This window comes from Ochotona curzoniae, unplaced genomic scaffold, assembly GCF_017591425.1.
Source record: "Ochotona curzoniae isolate NIBS_2020 unplaced genomic scaffold, NIBS_Ocur_1.0 scaffold_3890, whole genome shotgun sequence".
In the NCBI taxonomy this organism is placed as follows: Eukaryota; Metazoa; Chordata; class Mammalia; order Lagomorpha; family Ochotonidae; genus Ochotona; species Ochotona curzoniae.
In genome coordinates, this window is record NW_024467115.1 from 32,364,995 (window position 1) to 32,387,120 (window position 22,126).

Below are 22,126 nucleotides of genomic sequence, written 5' to 3' on the forward strand. Positions count from 1 at the left end.
TAGAAATAAACCCAACAAAATGTGTTTAAGACTTCTACAGAGGAAATTTCACAATTTTATGAAAAAGCAGAAAGATAAAAAAAGAAAAGCCTCAAATACCTAACCATGGATGTGAGGAATAAGAAAGAGAGAGAGAGAAGGAGGGAAAGAGGGAGGGAGGGAAAGAATAAGAAGGAAAAGAAAGAAAGAAAGAAAGAAAGAAAGAAAGAAAGAAAGAAAGAAAGAAAGAAAGAAAGAAAGAAAGAAAGAAAGAAGAAAGAAAGAAGAAAGATAGATGATATAGATAGATAGATAGATAGATAGATAGATAGATAGATAGATAGATAGATAGATGATACAAAGAAAGGAAGAGAAACTTAGCCTGTGTTGCCATACTCCTTACAATTGAGTTTTGCACCTGGTTTTCAACTTTTTTCTACCCTGACTACAGGTAATCATTGCCAAGGAGCTTCTCTTCATAAAGATGAAATTGTCTTTCCTAAAGGAAGTATATCTTGATGAGAGCAAATTCAGGTCACATGCTATGAAAAATAACTTTGTGCAGTTAAAGCATGGGAATCCAGGAGTTTTAGGGAGGTGCTGATAGCTACTGGAAACTAAGCAGGTACTCTGTCTGCGATGCAGGTGTGTGTGTGGTTAACAGGGCAAAGCCCATGTCCTCCTTTCTGGAAGCTGTGCAACAACACAGAATGAAAGGCTAAGCTTGCAGACCAACTGGCCTTATATAGACTATTTTGGATTATGCAGGTGCACACAGTGTAATCTCAAGAGTCCTAAAAGATCCGTCTTAGGAAGATGTAGCTACAGAGGAAAGTCAATTTGGCAGATTCCAAAGACGAACAAAGAGATCCCGAAGAAAGCCACGTGGCCACTTTCTAGAGCTCAGAGAAGGCGAGGGAATGGATTCGCCCGCAGGGAGCATCATCCTGCTGTGACCTCCACTGTATCCGAAGGGATCTGAGCTGCAGAATGGCAGGGTACATTCACTTAAATTGGCAGGTTCAGATCATTTGTCCCAGCAGCAATAGCAGACTAATACAAGATAGTACCTATGCCTTAACTAATCCCTTTGATCTAAAATAAATTTTACTGCTTAAATGTGAAAACCTGGGAATATTTGGTGGTGGAGGATGTAGAGGAAAGAGGCTGGACTCTCAGTATGTCAGGTCATAATTGGAGAAGAAGGAAAAATATGAAAATTTGGTGTAAGCAGCAACAGAAAGAGGCGATCCAAAAGCAAACCACTTTCTTTTGATCTGTAGATCCAAAAGGAAGAAAACTTAATATTTTCTTTGATTTTCACATAAATATGTTATGTATTTTAAGGAAACCTATTCTACAATGTATCTTTTCCCTGATACGGGAATGATAACCAACTTTCCAAAGTTGGAATCTAACTTTCCCAAAGTCAATGTCCAGGAATGGTAATGTCAAATTCACTTTGTGGACCAATAGTGATATTTGAATGTAAATATTATCTTACCAATAAACCTATGAACTGACAGCCATTGGAGAAAACCACCCCAACCATAGTTGAAATAGATTGTTCAACATAATTAGACCTTTTTTATTTTAATATCCTCAGGACTTTGTTATCATTCGAGTTCCACCAGAGGGCACTGTAACCTTTAGAGAAGATCAAAGAACAACCACTCACTACCTAAAGAGAAATTTTTCCTTTGAAGAAGAGCACAGAAAATGAACACCAGAGGCACATTCCAACTTTTCCTATGTCATTTTAATAGATATATTTTCTCTTGTTTTCATCTTACAGGACAACCTCAAAAACACAAAGTAGGAGAAACGAGTCATGCCTCTTTTCAAAGTTTAGTCAAAAAGACAAAGTGACAAAGGAAGAAAAATACAGTGAAATTTTGCATCTGATTTCCACATTAATATTTTGCTCCAAATACCATACAGTGCTGTATGTCACATCCCCAACATGCAAAACATCGAAATTCATGGTGACCAGAAATCTCAGTTTTATTTTGAGATGTTGAACATCCCCTTGGGTCATGCTTCCCCCTCAGCATAGAGATCTACATAAAGCATTACCTCTGTTTATAGCAGGAGAGAGACTGAAGCAAAATTTTTAATGCAGACTGCATTTGCAATGTTTTCTAGGGTACTGTGGGAAAGAGCCAAGAAATGTAAGAGTCAGAAATCAAAATACGAAATAGCTTTCTGTTTCAGCACAAAGAAACTCGCAGTGGGTTAATACCTCATTGCTGACACTGGAGACTTTTCCCTTCTGTAAGGGGTAGGGTACGACCCTTCCTGATCCCATTTCAGGTAAGGTGAGAAATGTCGCTTTTCAGACCTATGATGTGTAAGAATGTGTTGGAAAACTGCAGCATGGCCACCACGTCCCAAGCCTGGGGCTCAATTTCGTCCATGACATAAGTACACAAAATATTGGAAGGGAAAATCGGAAATCCCTGACCAAATACCAGACTGTGTTCGACTGAAGAAAAGATGCTTTCTAAAGCCTTGTGTCGATAGGGTGGCTTTTCAGCGTAAAGTGATACCCTCTTCACCTAAATGACTTACTAAATCGTATTTTGCTGAAATATTATCTTTCCTACAACGAGGAATGTGCCTATGAATTTAAATGTGGCTTTAATATGCACAGTACCTCTTTTCAAAAGATGCACATGTTTTTCTTCCCTTCAACCTGTTTGTCTTAATGGTGCAGTGATGTGAAAGTTACTTGAGAAAGTCATACTTGCACAAGATGCTGAGAAAGGATGGTTAAAGGACTATATCCCCCAGTCACAAATTGAGTGTGACATCTAGCTAGACTAACCTTACATGAGCAGCAAAACCAGCACTCTTCATGTCTGTCCACATGCCTCTTCCCACCAAGGATCACGCAGTACGAATCACTTCCTGTGTAAGCTGCAAAGGAAGTACAGGCGGACAGTGCCACAGCAGCTCACAGCAGGACCTTCAGGGAGCTCGGGGAATTACAGGTCCCTCCAGATTCAAATGGAACACTCAGCAAAATGTCACCACCACCAGTCTGGTGAGATGGAGTCCATACTGAAAATTGAAGGCATGTTCCCTGAGGGGCTCTGCTACAACTGGTGCTTACCAAAGTCACAGATGAGGGGTTATCAGAGTCCTGGAGCTCCTGCTTGACTTCTGGCTTCATCACCTGGGTCTCTGGGCCAGGCACTTCACTGCCCAGTCATCCACAGCCCTTGTGCCGGGGATACTGAGTGGATAGATGAAGTAGGAGTTGTGGCAAAAGAAGAGAGTCACAGAGGGAAGACGGTTGTGACCGGAACGAACCAACGTTCCAATCATAAAGTGCTGTGTAAATGTAAGGCATGGACTTTATACTGCATTCTGACTCCTAACAGTTTGTCTTGGACTGCTACAAGTCCTGGGGGTCATATGTCCTAGGATGCTCTCTAGTTCTTTTGCGCTAGCCTATGAGAGCTGTGAGGCAGAGTTACGAGTTCCTAAAGGTCACAGATGCCCTTCAGTTGCAAGACTGGCAGTCACATTCAGGGTGTGTTTGCAACGTGCCGGCCAATGAAGATGAGTCTGTTGTGCCAAGCCCCACTTCAGTCTGTGAGCCGACAATAGGGGAGAGTGCTACGCACACACGCAGAATGGAGCTTTCTCAAGATCCTCATCCTTAACTGGTTGCATGGGTTGGGACTGGCATGGGGATTGACCACTTCCTTCCTTAGCAGCCGGCCAATGCAATGACCACAGGAGTTTCACCTTAGGCCCCATCAAAACATCTAAAATTCATCTCAGAGATGTCTCATTTCAAGCAATAAATAGGAAGTATTCCAGTTTTCCCGGTAACATTTGGACCAGAAAAAATGATTTGAGATCTACAAAGAAATTGCTAGGGCTGCTCCTGCATCAAGCACAGGGAAAGTATCACTTTCTGTTTCTCTTATTTTATTCTGTATCCCATTCTCATTTAGTGGCTACAGAGGATGCTAGGGCATTCAAGAAGCAGCCCCTGGCTTCCAAACACAGAACAAAAGCGTTTACATCAGGAAAGGCACTAATGCAAGCAGTGACTTAGGTCTAAAAGGGCGAGGTGCAAAATCAGATCATTCCTTCCAACTTTCATTATAAGAGGTTCCACAAAATAAGCTCTAACCAAGACAACAGAAACTTTTAGGCTAACCTCCCAGAAGCGACCTTGACATCATTCACTGGTTTTAAGTCACGGTTGGGCAATCTTTTCAAGATTGTGCCAGTTTGCTTTTTAAGACAGAATGATACTAAAGGAGTTTGCAGTAAAAGCCCACTTAAATACAAGAGGTCTGTAAAAAGTCCATGGACAGAGGAATTTTAAAAAATTGTATTTCCCTCGAGCTTTTGGAAAGCCCTTCTTCTGCAAAAGAAAAAAAAAAGTGGGGGTGGAAGTCAAAGCGTTTCAACATCAACATGTTTTCAAGCCCTGATCAAAAGTTTTTGGAACACTTCCATTTAGGAAACCTTTCTGAAAGCGTGTGGGTCAGTAGTGCAAAGCAAAGCCAAACGGTGAGAAAACACTTGGCCCTGTGCTGGAATATTCAGGGTTACTATTCTCCTTCCTCAGTACCCTGCTGATATGGTGAGTCCCGGATCATCAACCTTCCAATCACAAGGAGAATCCATGGCATTTTTCAAACTAGAAACATCAGCTAGAGGATCTGAATGGCTTACCTCCCCTAGGTACTGGCCACAGATTCACCAGGGGTCAGACTCTCACCCCCTTCTTCATGCCTTCTTAGTGGAGAAGTGCCAGCTCACACACTCGCTGGAATGAATTGATCACCTTACCCCTTATCTTAGAGAAGCTTCTGATACTACACTTTGTTTTTTTATCCTTCTTGATTTTGTTTACAAGGCAGGAAAACTTTTAACTAAGGCTCGTGGAAATATCCAACAACTGTTTCCATTGAGTTTGCAGACACAATTCAGGTGGTTATTTCCATTCAACTACCAAACCACACTTAGACTACAAAATGAAGTATGCTATGTCAACAATTTCCTAGCGACAGGGTGGGTCCAACTGGCTTCTCGGTAAGTTTTGCTTATTTTCACCATAAGTTCAAGAAATCTTCTAAAAAGCCATTAAAAATGGAATTAAATCTGCTTTGGTGAGAATAAATTTTGAAATGCAAAGTTCTGTCATAGTATTATTTTTTGTAACCCTTTAGAGAACTCCTATATTCATGCTGATTGGTAAGCAAAAACTTTCACATTTTTCCTGTATGGGATCACTACAAAAGTGACCCCCAAGTTTTCTGCTTAATCTTTCATCGGAAGATTACATTATTTGTGTTTTATTTGGTAGAGGTCTGTGAGCATAACTGGCACAAAACTTAAAGTTTATTTAACAGGAATAACAAGATAGGATGGAAGTCTGTTTCTGGTCAAGACTGAGACACAGACAGAAAAATCTAAGAGTTCTGGGGGTGAGGAGAGAATTGAAAATTTATTGCATGCTGCCATATTTTTCCTACAAGATTTCCTGAGCATTCTTCTTACATTATAGTGCAACGTAGTAGCTCCAAGGAATCAATAATATTCTTATTTTTCCCAAGCAAAAAGTGTATACACTAAGAATATATGAGTAAAACATAGAATAGTATATCATCTTTCAAAACACTAGTAATTTTAATTTCTATAAATATATTTAAATAATGAACATATTATAGCTATTCACATGGCACACGAAGTGATGCATAATCATACAAAAATAAAACAATTGTGACTTTCAGTCTTATTGTTTTTTTTTTTTAATTCCAGTTTTGGATTGGCTTGTTTTCTGAGTGATGATATCAAAAACTTCAGACACCATAACCATCTTGTCAATATTAACCCATGGCAAATTGGATGTAAGTTCATACCAAAGACAAAGCAGCAAACAATCCTTTCTGAGCTTAGAACTCCCCTGCTTTATGGCAGGGAAGAAGACACACGAATCGCCAGTCGTCTCTCTTCTCTCTGCGTTGCAAGGCAAAGAAATAATCAGATCCTCTAACCTGGATGTGAACACACTAACGTGTCCGCTGAGTCCGTGGGATATAAAACACTCCTTCTCACTGGGCTCTCCCATGCTCTATGAAGTACTTCCCAAAAGTGGAAGAGGTACCACCCTGCTACACCGAAGACAAGGAGATTCTGTCCACAGCACCACATCTGTCCCAGCCCAGTCGCTACTGGAGAAAACTTTCCTCCACTTACAGCATGATTCAGAAAACTCAGCAACCTAAATGGATGGAAAGTCCACATTCTTCTGGAAAACAGAACATTTCTATGAATAATTATCCTTATTAAAATCTGGCCTTTGGACCATAGCATGCCGCAATTCCCTAGGAAGTAAGAAAAAGAAGACAAATCCCTCATACCTAACCCAGGGCCTCTCCCGTCCGTGTAAACTCCCAATAGCAACACACAAAAACTTCTGTTCAAGCAAATGAACACAGTCATTGTGTCCTCATTGGATGTGTCCAACTGCAATGAGAAGACTGCTATATTTGCTGATGTTATTTTTCACCTAAATTGCATCCTCAGAGGAGAAGCTAATGTTTCAGGAACTGAGTCCTTGTAACCTCTTGAAGAATTGCCTCGATAAAGCATTAATAGGAGAGAATCCTGGCATGCTATCAAATAGAATTTTCAACGCAGCCTGAAGGTAGCCTCCGCAGATCCTGGAGCTCGCCTTCGAGGGCAGGTGCAGCCCGCTGCTGCTGGTACATGTCCTGGATCAGCAAAGTGTTCATGAGCTTCCACTCTCTGTATTTCCTCGCTGTCAGCTTCGGATCATCCAGCAACTGGTTAATCATGGCCAGGTCATGTTCTTTACACTGTCCACGTAAAAACAAGTGAGAGAGAGTATGCTGTGAGCATTTCAGTTTCAACAAAACATCTTTACCAACACTTTCAGGAGTGCACATTTATGCTCATGAAATAATTATCAAAGCAGTCATACATTAATATTCTAAGCCCTACATTCAGCCTAAAGAGACATATCAGGACATACATCACATATTCCAACTGTAAAGATGGTAGCAGAAGAACCACACAGCCAAGGCTACTGTTGCTGCACTTCCTGATAAACCCTTTATCTGAAAGTACAGTAAAACTTCCGTCTTGGAATGAATATTCTTCCTGGAACTTTTTATTTTATGAATAAGCATTTCAGTGATGAGACAAACATCACTAAGTAAAACTATGACATAAATGCTTTACCTATGATGTGAAACAGCACAAAATATATTTTTATGGATTATCTTAATTTTAATACATCAAATTTAATTAACATGCCTACAATAAATATATTGGTTATCTCTGCCTTTTACAAGGAACCTACTAACCACCTGTCAAAATAGCATGTTTGCCAATAAATAATTGTCATTTAACCCTGCCTCCCCTCGATGCAATGACAAACATTTCTGAAGTGGCTGGCTCAGCTGAGTTTTCTATAGGAAAGGAATGGAGTAAAATTAAGACACACACACACACATAGCCCTCTACGCAAACAACTGTTTCTCAAGCTTATTGCTGTTTTCTCCACCCCTATATCTGCAGCCCTACTGTTTGGACATCCAGGCCAACACCTCCCACAAATGTGCTGCTGAGGCGGTACGGTGAGCTCACCGGAGTCCACTAGCACTTAAACCCATCCACCAGCTCAATGCTTAATCCTCTTGCCATTGCTCTTAGGATTCAAAACTTCTCCCATCCTTTCAGCTCCACTGCCCTCTGGCTCTCCAGTCTAATAGCACAGGGAGCATTTTTATAATTTCCAGAAGTCTACCTCCATGGCACAAGTGTACTTCACAAAATCTCATGGAAAATGGAATTAAAAGATTCTTTAAAAAGGTGTGAAAAGTTTTGCAATCTATGTATACAAATCTTCAAAAGGTTCATGAAAATATGCATTCAATTTTTGCTTGCACTAAGATAAGCTTATCTTTTAATTCCATTTTTCGATGATCTTGATGAAGTTGCATCGCATTCTACCACGTAAAGGAACTTCCTCACCTTCTTCAGCTGATGGACTCTAGTATCTAGAGGTTGTTTCACAAAGAGCATTTTTCAAGAATTACCTGAATTTTCTTTAACATGGAAATATATACTCAGTTCAGGAATCACATTCTCCAGAAAATTTTCATGGAGCCCCAAATCGGACTTAGAATCCATCTAGTTTCCATGCTTTCCTTTCAACCAGGACAGGAAGCACACTTCACAAACACACAGACTCATTCATTCATTGGTCACCCTGAAAATTCAAGACAACTGCCAGTGGACTCACGGTATCACCCAGCACTTACACCTTAACCTCCCTCTTCTCTCTCCACTGACTGCTTCAACACCTCTCATCTCAAACCTTAGCTGCCACGCACACATGCAGCTAATTGCCTTGCTCTCTATTCTTTGAAGAAATGGAAACAAGCAATGGAGTATATCAAAGTTCCTATTTCCCACTATCTACATTTGCATTTGCAGAAATACATGATGCCTTCCATCTTGTTCGCACAGAACTCCAACTGCTAACTAGGTCAGCTCGTCTACTTACTCTCAGCTCTGTTCTACTCATATTCAGAATCTCAGTTAACGCAGCCTCCCCCACTCCCCCTTGTGCGCAATGCCAAGCACCTCCCCTTAACTTCTCTCCTGGATTCCGTATATGCTCCCTTCACTTTCCCTTTAGCAGCTCCACTCTGACCTCTATGGGGAATCTCAACTACAACATGTCCCAAACGAAGTTCCTCATATTTCCCCCACCCTGCTTCTTGCTCCTACTCTTGAAAAGCACAAAGGACCAGTCCATCCTTTCAGGGGTTCAAGGAAAATTCTAGTTTTCTTTGATTTCTCTCACATTCAATCCACCAACACATCTTGGTCATCCTACCTTCCAAATATGTCAAACATCACACCCCCAAAATGAGAAACTTCCACAGGTTTCCTATCTCACTGAGACAGAAGTGAAGGTTTTTGTACAGGTTACAAGGCCCTACACATGTGACTCTTCATTGCTTCCCAGCCCCATTGCTTTTTTTTTTAAGTTTTATTTATTTGTTTTAATTGTTATTAACATTGTATTATGTGATACAGTTTTATAGGCACTGGGGATTCCCCCTACCCCTCCCACAACCCTTCCCCCATAGTGGATTCCTCCACCTTTCTGCATAACCACAGTTCAAGTTCAGTTGAGATTCCTTCATTGCAAGCATACACCTAGCATAAAGTCCAGCATCTTATTGTCCAGATAAATTCAGTGGCTTCTTGGGGAGACCTTCTCTGGTCTGAAGGTAGAGCTAACAGAGTAAAGTTCCGGTCAGTTAAAAGCCCCAACAAAACATCAGCATCAATATACAATGTTATGGAATTAATTGACATAGTATTGAGTAAACAATATGTTAAAAATAATGCAAGTTCAATTCTTCAAAACACCTGGGTTGAGACAGTATCAATGACAGGTTCAAAAAGTAACAAACAACGAAACAAAAATTACAGGTTAAATCAAGGCAAACATGTGGTATCTAACCTTTTGAAGCCCCATTGCTTTCTCCTGTGCTCCACCCTTGTCACACCACAAGCTCAATGAGTTGCTATTCATTAATTAAACACAGTAGGCGTATTCCCAGCCTCAACTTTTTTTTTCATATTTATTTCTTTTTCCTGGAACACTATGCCTCAGATCAACTCAACACTCACTCTTTAACTTCTTTGGGCTTTAAAACTCCCATTCTTCAAAGAGGCCTTTCTTGCCTTTGCTAATTAAAAATCAGTTCTTCAGCATCCCCCATCCCGCTTTTTGATTCTATCATTGCTTATCATATTATAAAACGTAATAACCATGTCTATTCCCATAATGAAATGTTAGTTTCATGAGGACACACATGTTTGTCTAAGGCTATATTCCTCACTGTTCAAGAACATTACTGACATGTCATGAGCATTCATTAAATACTTGCTGAAAAATGAATATATTAAACAACTAATTAGTGGATGAATCACTCATGCATTTGCTTTCTAATCTCTTTTGAATTCTAGAACTTATTTAGAGCCTGAGAAAACTTCCTCCGTTAGAAACAAATCTGTGGAAAGATACAGATGATAGATAGGCAAAGAGTTGAGAAGAAGAGAGAGGAAAACAAAGTAAGAGAGAGAGACAGAAGCAGCATTTCATCTTGAAAGGATTCACGCGTATTTCAGCTGGACAGTAATCAAACTGACGCAGCAGGCAGGTAGACCAGGACCCAAACATGGAGAAGCGGAGTTTTGACTAACTCAAACAAGTCAGAAAGGGACAAGAAAGTTTTATTTATTTTTTTTCTTTCTGAGCCCCCGATCTCTACATTTCAGAAAAAAATTCAGAAAGCAAATAATAAGCCCTTATCCTCTAATATCACACGAGTGATACGAATAGGAAGTAATTCAGGAACCTCATTGTTTTTTTCTCATGAAATTTAGATACCTGTATCAGAGGGAGATTCAAATATTTTCATGAAAACACTCAACAAAATTTTTGAAGATTAACAAAACTTTTACAATTGCTTTCTACAATGTAAAAATGCAGTAATTGCCATTTTAAATCTGATGAAACATTATAAAGGAGACTCTTCAACCCTGAGTACGAAGTCCACTCCTATTATTACTAGCACCAAACAATTCAAATGTCTTACCACACATCCTAAAGCTCTGATAATTATGTTACAGGTAAAACATCTGAAGGTAACAGCACAGAGGAAGGAGATTTGGGAAACCCCAACACATCCTGAGCCCCTTTTTAGACGAAGCACCCCGGAAGCCAGGGCTGCACATACAATGGCCCTCCTGCTCCTGAATGGCTTTTGAAGTATTTTGACAACAAACATGCAAGGCCTATAGGGTCTCCCACATTATTGTGAGAGTCATAATGCTGTAAGTCCTACTACAAATATTCATCATATGGCTTGACCCAAGACCTAAGCATCCAAAACCTGATACAGGAAAGAGAGAGTCCCTTCCTTTTAATGAAGACCAGACTGACTCTGGGAGACTCTCATTCAGACCGACAAACCATTCTATTCACTACTCATTCTAAGACAAACATCAGACAATGTCAAACTTTCAACACACAAGAGCCAGATCATCTTCTGCTACTGAAGATGATGGGGCTCTGTATGTCTTCCAGTAAGGCCAGTTCTCATGTCACCATGTGCACCACCTGCTGAGGTTAATGGGACTGCTTTCCTCAAACATTAAGGGAGTAGTTCCGCAGCTGGATTTCGGATGGCTGCCCCAGAAATGACCCCCGGTATTTCCAGCGTCCTTGTGTCATGCCCTTTCGGAGTGTAGTAACTTGGTTTCACTGAATTGAAGACTGAAATTGCACAACTGGGTTATAACCCAGCTAGCTCACTGCTCTCCGCTGCCTGACATGCTTTGAAGGAAGCCAGCTCCCAAATGATGAGCTGTCCGTTAAAAAGGCCCACACAGCAAGGAATCTGAAGATGGACTCCAACCAACAGTGCATGAAGGACCATCAACCCAACAAGCACAAAGGAACTGAATCCTGCCCACAAACCAAAGCGAAAGCTTGGAAGCAGATGTCTCCAAGGGAGGAATGAATGAAGCCCCAGAGGACAGTTTATCACAGCTTTGTGAGAGACCTAGACAAAGGCATGCCTTGCTTCCTGACCCATATAAACTCTGGAATCTCAAAACTGTTAGGTTCTGGATGCAATGTGTCACCTAGCAAGAGGTAACTAACATGCCACCCTGTGCTATGAGGTCCATGCTCAATCTCAGTGCCCATAGAAGAGTTCCTAGTCTTTAGACAGATTCAGAAAATACCTGTCCAGCCAAACGTATCCATTCCCATCAGCCTTCAAAGACAAACACAAGAATAAAATACCTACGTTCCCTGGTGATGACCCAACATCGGCAGCTTTATCAATTGTGCACATCCTGTGGAATGAGTGCTTGGTGATGTCAAAATTCACTGCATTGAAACACTCTCCCTGTTCTTTCCCAGCCTGATTTTGCAACCTTTTAGGGTGCTTAGTTCTTCCTCTGACTCACTAGTATGTCTGGCTAAGAGCCACTCATGCAGTTCTGCCCTTTTCATGGCTGACATAATTTTCCTGGAAAGGAACTCAAATTCCTCATGTAAAAGGTTATGTGCAAAGCAGAATGAAATTACAGGATCCACAAGGTCTAAAGAATCTTATAACTCTTGCTCTCATTCAGGACTGTTTTACAGAGAATCCTTATCTCCTCCAGTCTATTCCATACGCTGTATGTGAAAGCTGGATGCTTTTGTTATAGCAGGAACCATTTTAGTTACAAGAAGCCCTGAAAATAGCTTCAGTACGTCCTGCACGCCATCCAACAGTTACAACGTGTGCTGGCCTCTCACCACAAAGTGTCTGCTTCCACTGCCAGCTCCCCTAGTGTTCCCTGTCCGCAGCGCCTACAGCTGGGAGTCTCCAAGTCTGCTGTACCTGAAATTTTGACAGTTTCCTCGAGTGTACTCCAGTAGAGTGGCACTCTTGAATGAACCAGGTGAAGCTGAAGATCGAATCCACTTTACTGCTTGATCACCCTGTGTCTCATCAACATGTATGAAGCCAGCTACTGTGGTAGGTATGAGGATTACAAAAACAAATGACACATGGTTCTCATTGTCTAGGTACTGATGATCCGGATTTGTAAGGTGGAGTGTACTAAAAAGGCACACTGTGGAAAATGCTCTCCGGTGCTCCTGCTTTGAGAATGTTCAGTGTCATCTCATCCTGGGAAGAGTCCACTAACTTTTCTTATCCTTCTATCCACCTCCATAACACACTGCAGTTACCGTGGCTCTCAGAGCAGAACCAGCCATTCTTTGCCCCACCTGCAGAGGTCATTACAATCTGAAACGGCTTTACCTTTAATGTGCTATTCAGTGTTCGGATTTTGTGGAGTTTCTCGTTTATGGATGGGTTCTTGCACCGCTTAACAAATGACTTTCTCAATTCTTTCTTGGTTGAGGGTCGTCGGTCCCCAAGAGGTGACAGACTGGCTTGTTCTAGTGACTTGTAGAGCTTCTCCATTTCATCATCTTCAGGTGCTTTTGTTTCTTCCACTGGAAAAAAAAAGGGGGGGGGACAACAAAAACAGAATATTAGAGCTATCCTAAGTGACCTTAATATTGGGCTCCAGTCTCAGGACTGGAAATAATACCCTTGTGTTATTCTGGCTACTTTGTGGACTCTAGTGAACACTTGTTCCAGGACTCTCCTAGCTTCTGGTGGTTCCTTGCTCTGTGGCAGCAAAACACTTCATGTTCACATTCTTCCTTTGTGTGTGTCTCTACGGTGAATTTCTTCTTGTAAGAACACCAGTCATATTGGAGAGGACCTCACTCCATTGAACTCATCTTAACTAATTACACTTGCAACAACCTCATTTAGCAATAAAGCACATCCTAGGAGTCTGGATTTTAGGATTTCAACATCTGAATCATGTGGGGACACAATGCAACCCTTACCATTCTAACTCCTGTTCCCCAAATCCACATTCTCCCATTCACAAAGTACATTCTACCCATGGAAAAGCATCTCACATTAGAAATAAGGACACAGATTTTCAGATATATAAGAACATAGTAATTTATATGTCCTTTTTTCCACCAGCTATCCAGATAGGATACTACTTCAAATAAAGCTTGAATACATCACTTTAAGTATTATTGTATTTTTAAGTAAATATGTTTTTGATGAACTTAAGCAGATTGACTAATTGCATAGTGAAAATAAGCAAAACAGTTTCTCTGCATTTGACAAACAACTCAATTCTTCTGCCAAGGAGTGTAGCAGAAAAAAAAAAAACACAATAATTTTGGCCAGACAATTAGTTTGTAGCTCTGTCAGAATCAAAATTATTATATGAAGGATGCCTAACTGTTTCCATGGATACTAAAGCAGAAAAGATAAAAATAAGTTTAGAATACAGGTCTAACAGAGTAGAGCAGGTTGTTCAAATAAAAAATAAATAGAATCCCTTCTAAGTAATTTCTTTATTATTTGCTATATTTATCTGAAAATACATGATTCTGTGTTAAAAGTATTAGAGGCTATCCTCCTGCACCTCTCTCATTGTGTTCACTAACTTAAACTTTGGGGTATATAATTTTGTGAGTGAGTGTGTGTGTTTATATTTCGATGCTCCAAGAAATTATTTGACTTAAAATTAATACACGTGCAAAATGAATCTGTTGGGATTACAGAAAGTTCACACAAAATTTACCTAAAAGTCATATTTAGTGTTCAAAAGATCATCACTTTCTATCTTAATTCATCTGGCAATGAGATCATGGCAGCGAGCACACATGTCCAGATAGGATTCAAACACTTGGAGGATAAAGGAATAAAGGCCAGTGGGCACCAGTTCTTGACTTCCAGCACCCGCCTTCGCTCAAGGGAAAGCTACAACAAAGACTGCAAGTGTGACCTCTCCTAACCTGATTCCAGAATCACACAGAAACCTACAGACAATAAAATGATAAGCGGTGATTTAGGAGTCACACAAATACTTTTATTGCCTTTGGTGTCAGCGTATGTGCAACACACTTCTCACTCCTCAAGGGACATATGAGTGAGCCAACCAAGTGAGAGTCAGGAACTTTATATTGCTTTTCCCGTTGCTAGGAGCTGCCACTTAGGACTTCCCAGTACCATAAAGTGAACCTGCAGTAACAACAGAAACAGGTAATAAACAGGATCATAGGACCAAACTGGGCCCAAAGGCTACATGCGTACAATAAAGCACAGCGTGTCCCTGACACCAAGGCAGAGGTGAGAGTACACAGCGGCTGTGCAAGATCAGCCTTGGCACGTTAACACTTTCTGGCTGCCACCACCCCTTTGAAAGGTCTCTCGGGAAAACAGTATTTTCACATATCCCTTTAGCTTGTAGGCAAAGATTTTTATTAATCATAGTTCCGTATTGGAGAGCATCAGATTATTTTTCTTATCAAACTATAAAAAGCAAAAAAAAAAAAAAAATAAGATTGGCAGGAAAGATCACTCATCTCTTTCCCCCTGGAAATGAAAGTCAAGTTCATTATTTCTGCCTCCCTCATCTTCTCAAGCTAAATAAATGGATTTTGTCTGATCATCAAGCGTTTCCAATGCAATTTTTATCCTTCCTTTCAAACGCCTACCTTCATCTTCTTACATAAAGTAGCAGGACTCAGACTCTCACTTCCACGTATGGTACTTTATGATTTGGCTCATCTCAACCTCACAAGTTCTTTGTCAAGGAAGCTTAAAACCTATTTTTGTTTTACAGATTTAAAAAAAAACCCTAAATTCTTGAAAACCATGATGTGATTTCTTTCAAAATTCAAATTGGTTCTGGAGAAAAGCTAAGCTCAATTCCATCCTGTGCAGGCCATGTGCTTCTGGAGCAGTTCTCAAACTCTTACAGTCACCTAGGGATCTTGTTAACATGCAGCTTCTGCTTTACACCATCTGGGAGTGCAAAAGATTCTAAATTTTTAACAAGCTCCTGGGTGATGCCAGAACTGCTAGTCCTTGAACCATACATGCACTAGCAAGACTAGACAATCTGTTACTGTTTTTGACTCCACACCAGCTCCTACTTGGAAAAGATTGCCTTACAACTAGCCAGTTGGGGCATATCCACAAAGCAGAATTTATTCTTTCTGTGTCATATCCTAATTTATAAGTAAAAGGAAATCTGGCTTTGCTCCAAGAAGTGACCCTGCAAAAAAGGATTACTAACTCATGTACTGAGCTGGTAGGAATTTGAGATAAACTTTGGCAGCACCATAAAGGTGTTAGACTAACTCCAAATGTCTTATGAGGTCACACTAATAAATATTTTAAAATGTGGGTCAGTTATCTAACAGATTCAAGAAAGGAATTGTGTGTGTGTGTGTAAATTATGGGAAAAAATTCCATTGACAATGACTTTATTTTGATGAAATAGATTTTCAAATCTACCTACTGTTTTTCATAGTACCCATTTTCTGCAGATTTTGAAGATCTTTCCTGTGTGTGCATGTGTGCCTGTGCATATTTTTAAACAAGACTGTCTTAGTGACATTAGCAAATGAGAAAACAACATTTTTAAATAATGGTTAGAAGTTCGCTCTTTTCCAAAATTATGCCAAATTAATGTGTGGCTCCCTTCTCTCCCTCCTACACGCTCAGCCTATTGTCTGTCTCTGACAGGCCAGGCCCGCTCCGGGAAGAGCAGAACTTGCTGAGAACACTACGTACCGATCTCTTGAAATCCTGTATTTTTTCCTTTTCCTTCCCCCCACTGTCCTATTTTTGGTCTTCCCTTGTGCTTTCTAGAATGTGCTTGCTTATTTTCTACTTAAAACATAAAAGCTGACTTCAGAAGGCAGGAGGGGAATTCGCATGCCAGATTCCACACCAGAATTTGAAAGAAGTTTCTGAGAGAAGTCTGGATGATGTCCCAAAGAAGTAACTTGCAGTGACCAACGATGAAACACTGGGAAAGTAGGTAGAAAATGACATCCCTGTTTCTTGTGCATGTTCCCAAGTGTCTGAGAATGAGAAAGCAGTGGCAGGCATTTGTTACAAACAGAAGAAATCGCCTGGTAGCCGTTTGGCAGTCTGCTTACACTTCATGACTGGAAAAGTCATGTCAGTTAGTGTAACACCTGATGCTCGCGACTGCAGGGTTTCTCTACTTAGCGATTTTGACAACTCCACAGCATAGGAGAAAACCTGACATCTGCAATTACAGGTTAAAACTAGTGGATTAAGAAAAACGTCTAGATAGCTCATGTTTACATTAGTTACATTGTTAACCAATCTTAGGATGCTGTCATTTTGGGAAGAATGACCCCAGTTTCTGTTGTGCTTGAGACAGCTACCCCACACTGAGTTTGTACCATCTCACACAGGTCTCGTGCCAATTGGTTCACTAACAATGTCTGATTGTCTCACTATCTTTTAGCAACCGCAGAAGGAACATATCATTACCTCTAACAAAAAGGAGAGGCTATCAAGCCATAGAGTGATTAAAATCTTAGCCAGAGGAACAAAAAAAGAGATAAAAATCTAGCTTATCAACCCAAAGCTCCTTTTGCCAAATGCTATTTTGCACTCTAAACATCTTTAATTGGTTCTACCGAGACTCTGTATTTCAAATCTAGGAATCTGTATTAAGCAACATGGTCGTTGGCTGGACAGGACAAGGCTCAAATCCCTACTCACATGCCTTCAAAAGCAAAAGATTTCAGTCAAATCATCTGCAGCCCAGGCACTTAGCTGATTGCTTTTTGTTTCTTAAGCCAAAGTGTTGCCAAAAGCCCACAACACAGGATATTCGTAAGTTGACCAGCAACTTGCGATCTGCTTATTATAGTTCCTATTTGAAAGTTAGAGAGACAAAGAGACAGACTCCAACCCACTGGTTTGGTCCCAAGGACCCTCAACAACTAGGATGGCACTGGGCTAAAATACTAACTCAGTGAGTCACCTCTAACATGGTGCCAAACATTCACTCTTTTGTAGGAACTTGAACAGGACTCCAAGAGATGATGAGCCAAGTCAAATCAGAGAGAGAAAGCAAGAGTCAGATTTACATGGATGCATGTGCTCTGGACAGCAGTCAAGTGTACAACACAAGTGTGGGTGCTTAAAAAGAAGAATGCAAATTTGAGAGAGCATCACGTAAATCTGTTTACAAGTCTGAAAATGAAACTCCTATAAGAGAGAAATCATCAAACCAATTGAGAGGAAATCAGAGAGAATAGCCAAGCAGAAAGCTAACACGAAAGGCCTTCAAAAGTCGATGGGAGGACCTAGTACTGCAGTACAGCTGTGAGTTTAGCTACCACCCATGCGACATGAGTATCGGGTTATATCCTAGTTGCTCCACTTCCAAACTAGCTGCATGCTAATGCTCTTGTTAAAGTAACAGAACATGGTTCAAGTTCTTGGACCTTGTCACGCATATGGGAGACCTAGATGGAATTCCAGGCTCCTTGCTCCAGTATGGCTTAGCCCTGGCTTTGCAGCCATTTGAGGAATGAACCAGTAGATGGATGGAAGAGCACTCTGTCTCTCTCTCCCATTCCATTACCTCTCTGTAATTGTGCCTCTCAAATAAATAAATCTTTTTTAAAAAAAATCATGCATGTGTATTATGATAAATTTGCATAAATTTAAAAGAAATTTATACCAAAATAGACATTTAATTTTACTTTTTTGTGAACTTGAAATTCCTTTTTATTTTAGCTTGTGTCCTTATGAATTTTCAAGAGGAGTAATTTTACTTGGATTTCCCTCATATATGTATTTTATTTTTTTGGCAAGAGTCATACACCTCTCTTCTCTGGAGAGTTTAACTGAAACCAAACCCCAAGTCAGTACCCTGAATGCACACACCAGATGTAACCAGGCCCCCTGGTCCTGGCCACTCTCCCTGAGCTCAAGTCACCTAACTGAAGCAATGGTACAGCCAGCCCTACAAGATTTTAATCACCAGACACATAGAGTACCTAATTCTTTGCTAGATTATACATGGTGGAAAATGCTGTCTTCAAGATTTTCTGGTAGTTGAATTCCAGGCCTAACCAGGGGAATTCCAGGTCTGGGGCAGGAAGTAACCCAAACCTGCATGCTGACTGAGTCAAAGTGTCCATCACACCCAGAAAGCGAGGTTGTGCAGGTGGTTTATGTGGATGGCTGGAGGCTACACTACTGTCTTGCTGTCTTCTGGCTTGCCCATGTCTTAATGTACACACATTGCCCTGTACAATTTTTTATTGTCTCAATTTCCTTTATAGACAATTGAAAAATACAACTGTTCAAGCAACTCTAATGTCACCATCTGAGGACCCCAAGGATCATCATGGTTAAAGAGGGAAAGAACAGATGAACCATGGCAGGTGGGAACTAGAGGCTCATGGCTCCTTCACAATTCACCAGACCAGCTCCTTCTTCTTTGGTAACCTTCTTAAAACCTCAAAGCACCCACATCCAAGAGGGTGTAGTTCTTTAGGCAGAGGTCTGCTACTTTCAAATCTGTGGACAAATTAAACCTACTCTTTACCCTGAAAACCTTGCCGTCATTATTTTGATTTGGCATTTGACATGGACCATGGTTTCAACAACTTGATGTTGCTATTAATCAGCACAACTCAATATTTTCCTATGGCATTATTGCTTTTTTGAGAAGACTTAATACTTGTTCTATAGGATAAACTTTTAATGTTGTTCTTCTGTTTTGTTACTTTTGCATCACTTTGCAGTGATATACTGAAATAATCTTAGGTTGAACTCATTGTTTAACCACCTAAGTCACTTTACATTTTGAGAGAAATTAGTTACTTTTTTTATGAAACATATTATTCCAAAATGTTTAAGATGTACATGAAATTGCTATATCTGCTCACATTCTACGAAACAAAACCACTGATATACACACATACAGAAGAGATTTGCATGAGCCTAGATTTCCTTTTTAAATATGTTTGTGAGGCCAAGGCAGAATGGGAAATCAATGGGGAGAGAGATTGCAATCTAAATTCAATGCTTTGCACTTGTCAACTGTGGCCCATGCTGGATCCATCAGCCTTACGGATTCTTGACATGTACAGGTTATTATATAAGACAAAAGTAAAAAAATCTGAAGGAAGGAAGAGATGAGAGTGGGAATTACTCGAGGCCCAGGTCACGAGGCAAGATGAAGGAAGTTTCTTTATCTGTTTTACTGGACAAAAAGTAAAAATTTAAAGCAGATTAATTCCTCTTCACTTTTAACATGCAGGTCTTTTTCTTATCTCTATTATTATAAACTACTGTGACTTATAATCACTTGCATAAAATTACCAGAATGGACAGATTTCCATTACCAGAATGTTCATTGATGGAGTAATTCGATGTTTTAAAGAACCTTTCAAGAAATTAGTCTAAACATTTAAGGAAACTTTAGTCAAAATCAAAACGTAGCATTTTAAATAAAATTTTAAAACCAAATTGAGAGGGGCTGGTAAGCTGCTATAGCAGGCTAATTTTCTACCTGATTGTGCTGGCATTTCATATGGGCAGCAGTTCTTGTCCCAGCCACTCCACTCTCATCCAGCTCCTTGCTCATGGCAAAGAGGGAAGCAGTGGAGGAAGGCTCAAAGCCTTGGGACCCTGCACTCTCACAGACGATGAGGGGAAAGCTTCCGGGTCCCAGCTTTAAATCAGCTCAGATCCAGCCATCGTGGCCTCTTGGGGATGGAAGACCTCTCTATGTATATTTCTCCTTCCTTCTCCCCAAAATCTGCCTTTAGAGTAAAAAAGTAAATTTTTAAAAGATTTATTTATTTTTATTACAAAGTCAAATATACAGAGAGGAGAAAAGACAGAGAGGAAGAACTTCCTTCCAATAATTCACTCCCCAAGTGACCACAACGGCCAGTGCTACACCAATCCGAAGCCAGGAACCAGGAACCTCTTCCAGGTCTTCCACGTGGACGCAGGGTCCCAAAGCTTTAGGCCGTCCTCAACTGCTTTCCCGGGCCACAAGCAGGGAGCTGGATGGGAAGCGGAGCTGCCGGTATTAGAACAGGCACCCATATGTGATCCCAGGCGTTCAAGGTGAGGACTTTAACTGCTACGTTATCACACTGGGCCAAAAAATAAACAAATAAATATTTTAAACTAACAAATTTAGATTCCATGGAAAATAGTGTGAAGGAGACTAGTGGTCTGTAGAACACAAAAGCATGCTACAAAGATGGACTGATAAAGTAAGCAAATATCAGTTTAATAGAATATAATATAACTGTGAAAGAACACAAATGCTGTAAGAATAATCCATATATATGTGAGTTTTGATATTGAAGACAACACTAACCAGTGGGAAAAGAACTAGCCAATGAAAAAGGGGAACTGAACATTCACTTAGAAATGTTATATAATTAGAATCATAAATGAAAAAGGTATCTTACAATGCAGCAAATATATTCATGGAATAAATGGATGAGCAATATCATAAAGTTAAGAAAATCTCTTCAAAAGAAAACACAAGTCTGAAAAGATAAAAGGAAAATAGAAAGTTTACTACATTAAAGATTTTATATGATGATACCATAAATAAATTTTATAACTAAGTAATACACTTGAGCCATATTTATCAAATCCATAAGGCACGTGACCAATTGCATGCGTGCAGTTACTGCCCGTCTTCCACCTCCACCCCTAGCTTTCTGGTTTAAGCTTTGATCAGTTACCCAGTGCCATGCACAACCGTCTAGCTGGCTATCTTGCTTTTGTCAAGCTCCCCAGTGTCTGTCTCCTACCAAGGAGCTTTTAAAGCAAGAGCCAATCATATCATCCATCCTATCAAATCCGGTCAGCAGTTTCCACTCAGAGCAGAACCCAAAGTGCTATCCTCGCTCTAGTTAATGGGATTCCTGACGTCCTATCTTACCTCACCTCTCATGCTTATGGCCTCTACTCCACATAGGCCACTTTCCTGCTCTTGCTCTTTTCTCATTTTAAGACTCTGAGAAAAAAGGGCTACTGCATTTCAAGTAAATTGTGCAAAATAAAAAACTAAAATCTCTTCCAATTTGTTCATCCTTTCCCCCGGCATAGCTTTTTGCTCAAACATAAACTTCTAAGACGTTCCAAGACCACTGATGTCAAACAATATATTCATCCTCCAAGTCCCGGTTAAATCTAGTCTCCTATTAACCTCCTCACTTCACCTCTGTAAAACAAACATACACAAACATAGAATATTGGATATTTACTGGATCTTTATTGATTTATTTATTTATTCATTCATTCATTCATGTGCTCTCTCCAATCATTTTCCTAAAGCTCCTCTCCCAAGCTCTGTAATGGTATTTATTTAGTGTTTTGTTGTCTTGTCCTAGTTGGATGGCACAGTCCGTGTATATAAATGGCACTCGGTAAGTACTGCTGAACATACAAGGTTTTCATACCCAGAGGTGTAAGTACTGGCCTAGAATTAGCAGCACATGTTCTCTCTCATTATGGGACCAACTAACTCATTGATTTTGTAATGATTGTCTAAGGGGAGGTTATTCCGGTTGTATGGGATTTTACTCACATCATGTCTAACTCCACACTATGTTTTGCTTATCACTTATTTGGAACTA

At 40.2% G+C, this 22,126-nt stretch overlaps 2 protein-coding genes across 15 annotated transcripts in view; one reads left to right on the forward strand and one right to left on the reverse strand.

The window, feature by feature from the left end:
- OPRM1 (opioid receptor mu 1) overlaps nt 1-22,126 on the forward strand; it is a 163,474-nt gene that overhangs the window by 87,866 nt on the left and 53,482 nt on the right. The window lies entirely within an intron of this gene.
- The window catches only part of IPCEF1 (interaction protein for cytohesin exchange factors 1), a 184,317-nt gene continuing 163,616 nt past the window's right edge, over nt 1,426-22,126 (reverse strand). For 13 of the 14 annotated variants that reach the window (XM_040965299.1, XM_040965301.1, XM_040965296.1 and 10 more), the window contains 2 exons: nt 12,888-13,084; nt 1,426-6,830 (listed from right to left, as the gene is read on the reverse strand). In XM_040965299.1, coding sequence (XP_040821233.1) covers nt 6,630-6,830; nt 12,888-13,084 — 398 coding nt within the window. In that variant the 3' untranslated portion in view covers nt 1,426-6,629. The remainder of the gene's footprint in view (nt 6,831-12,887; nt 13,085-22,126) is intronic. The other variant, XM_040965287.1, reaches the window with a different exon arrangement.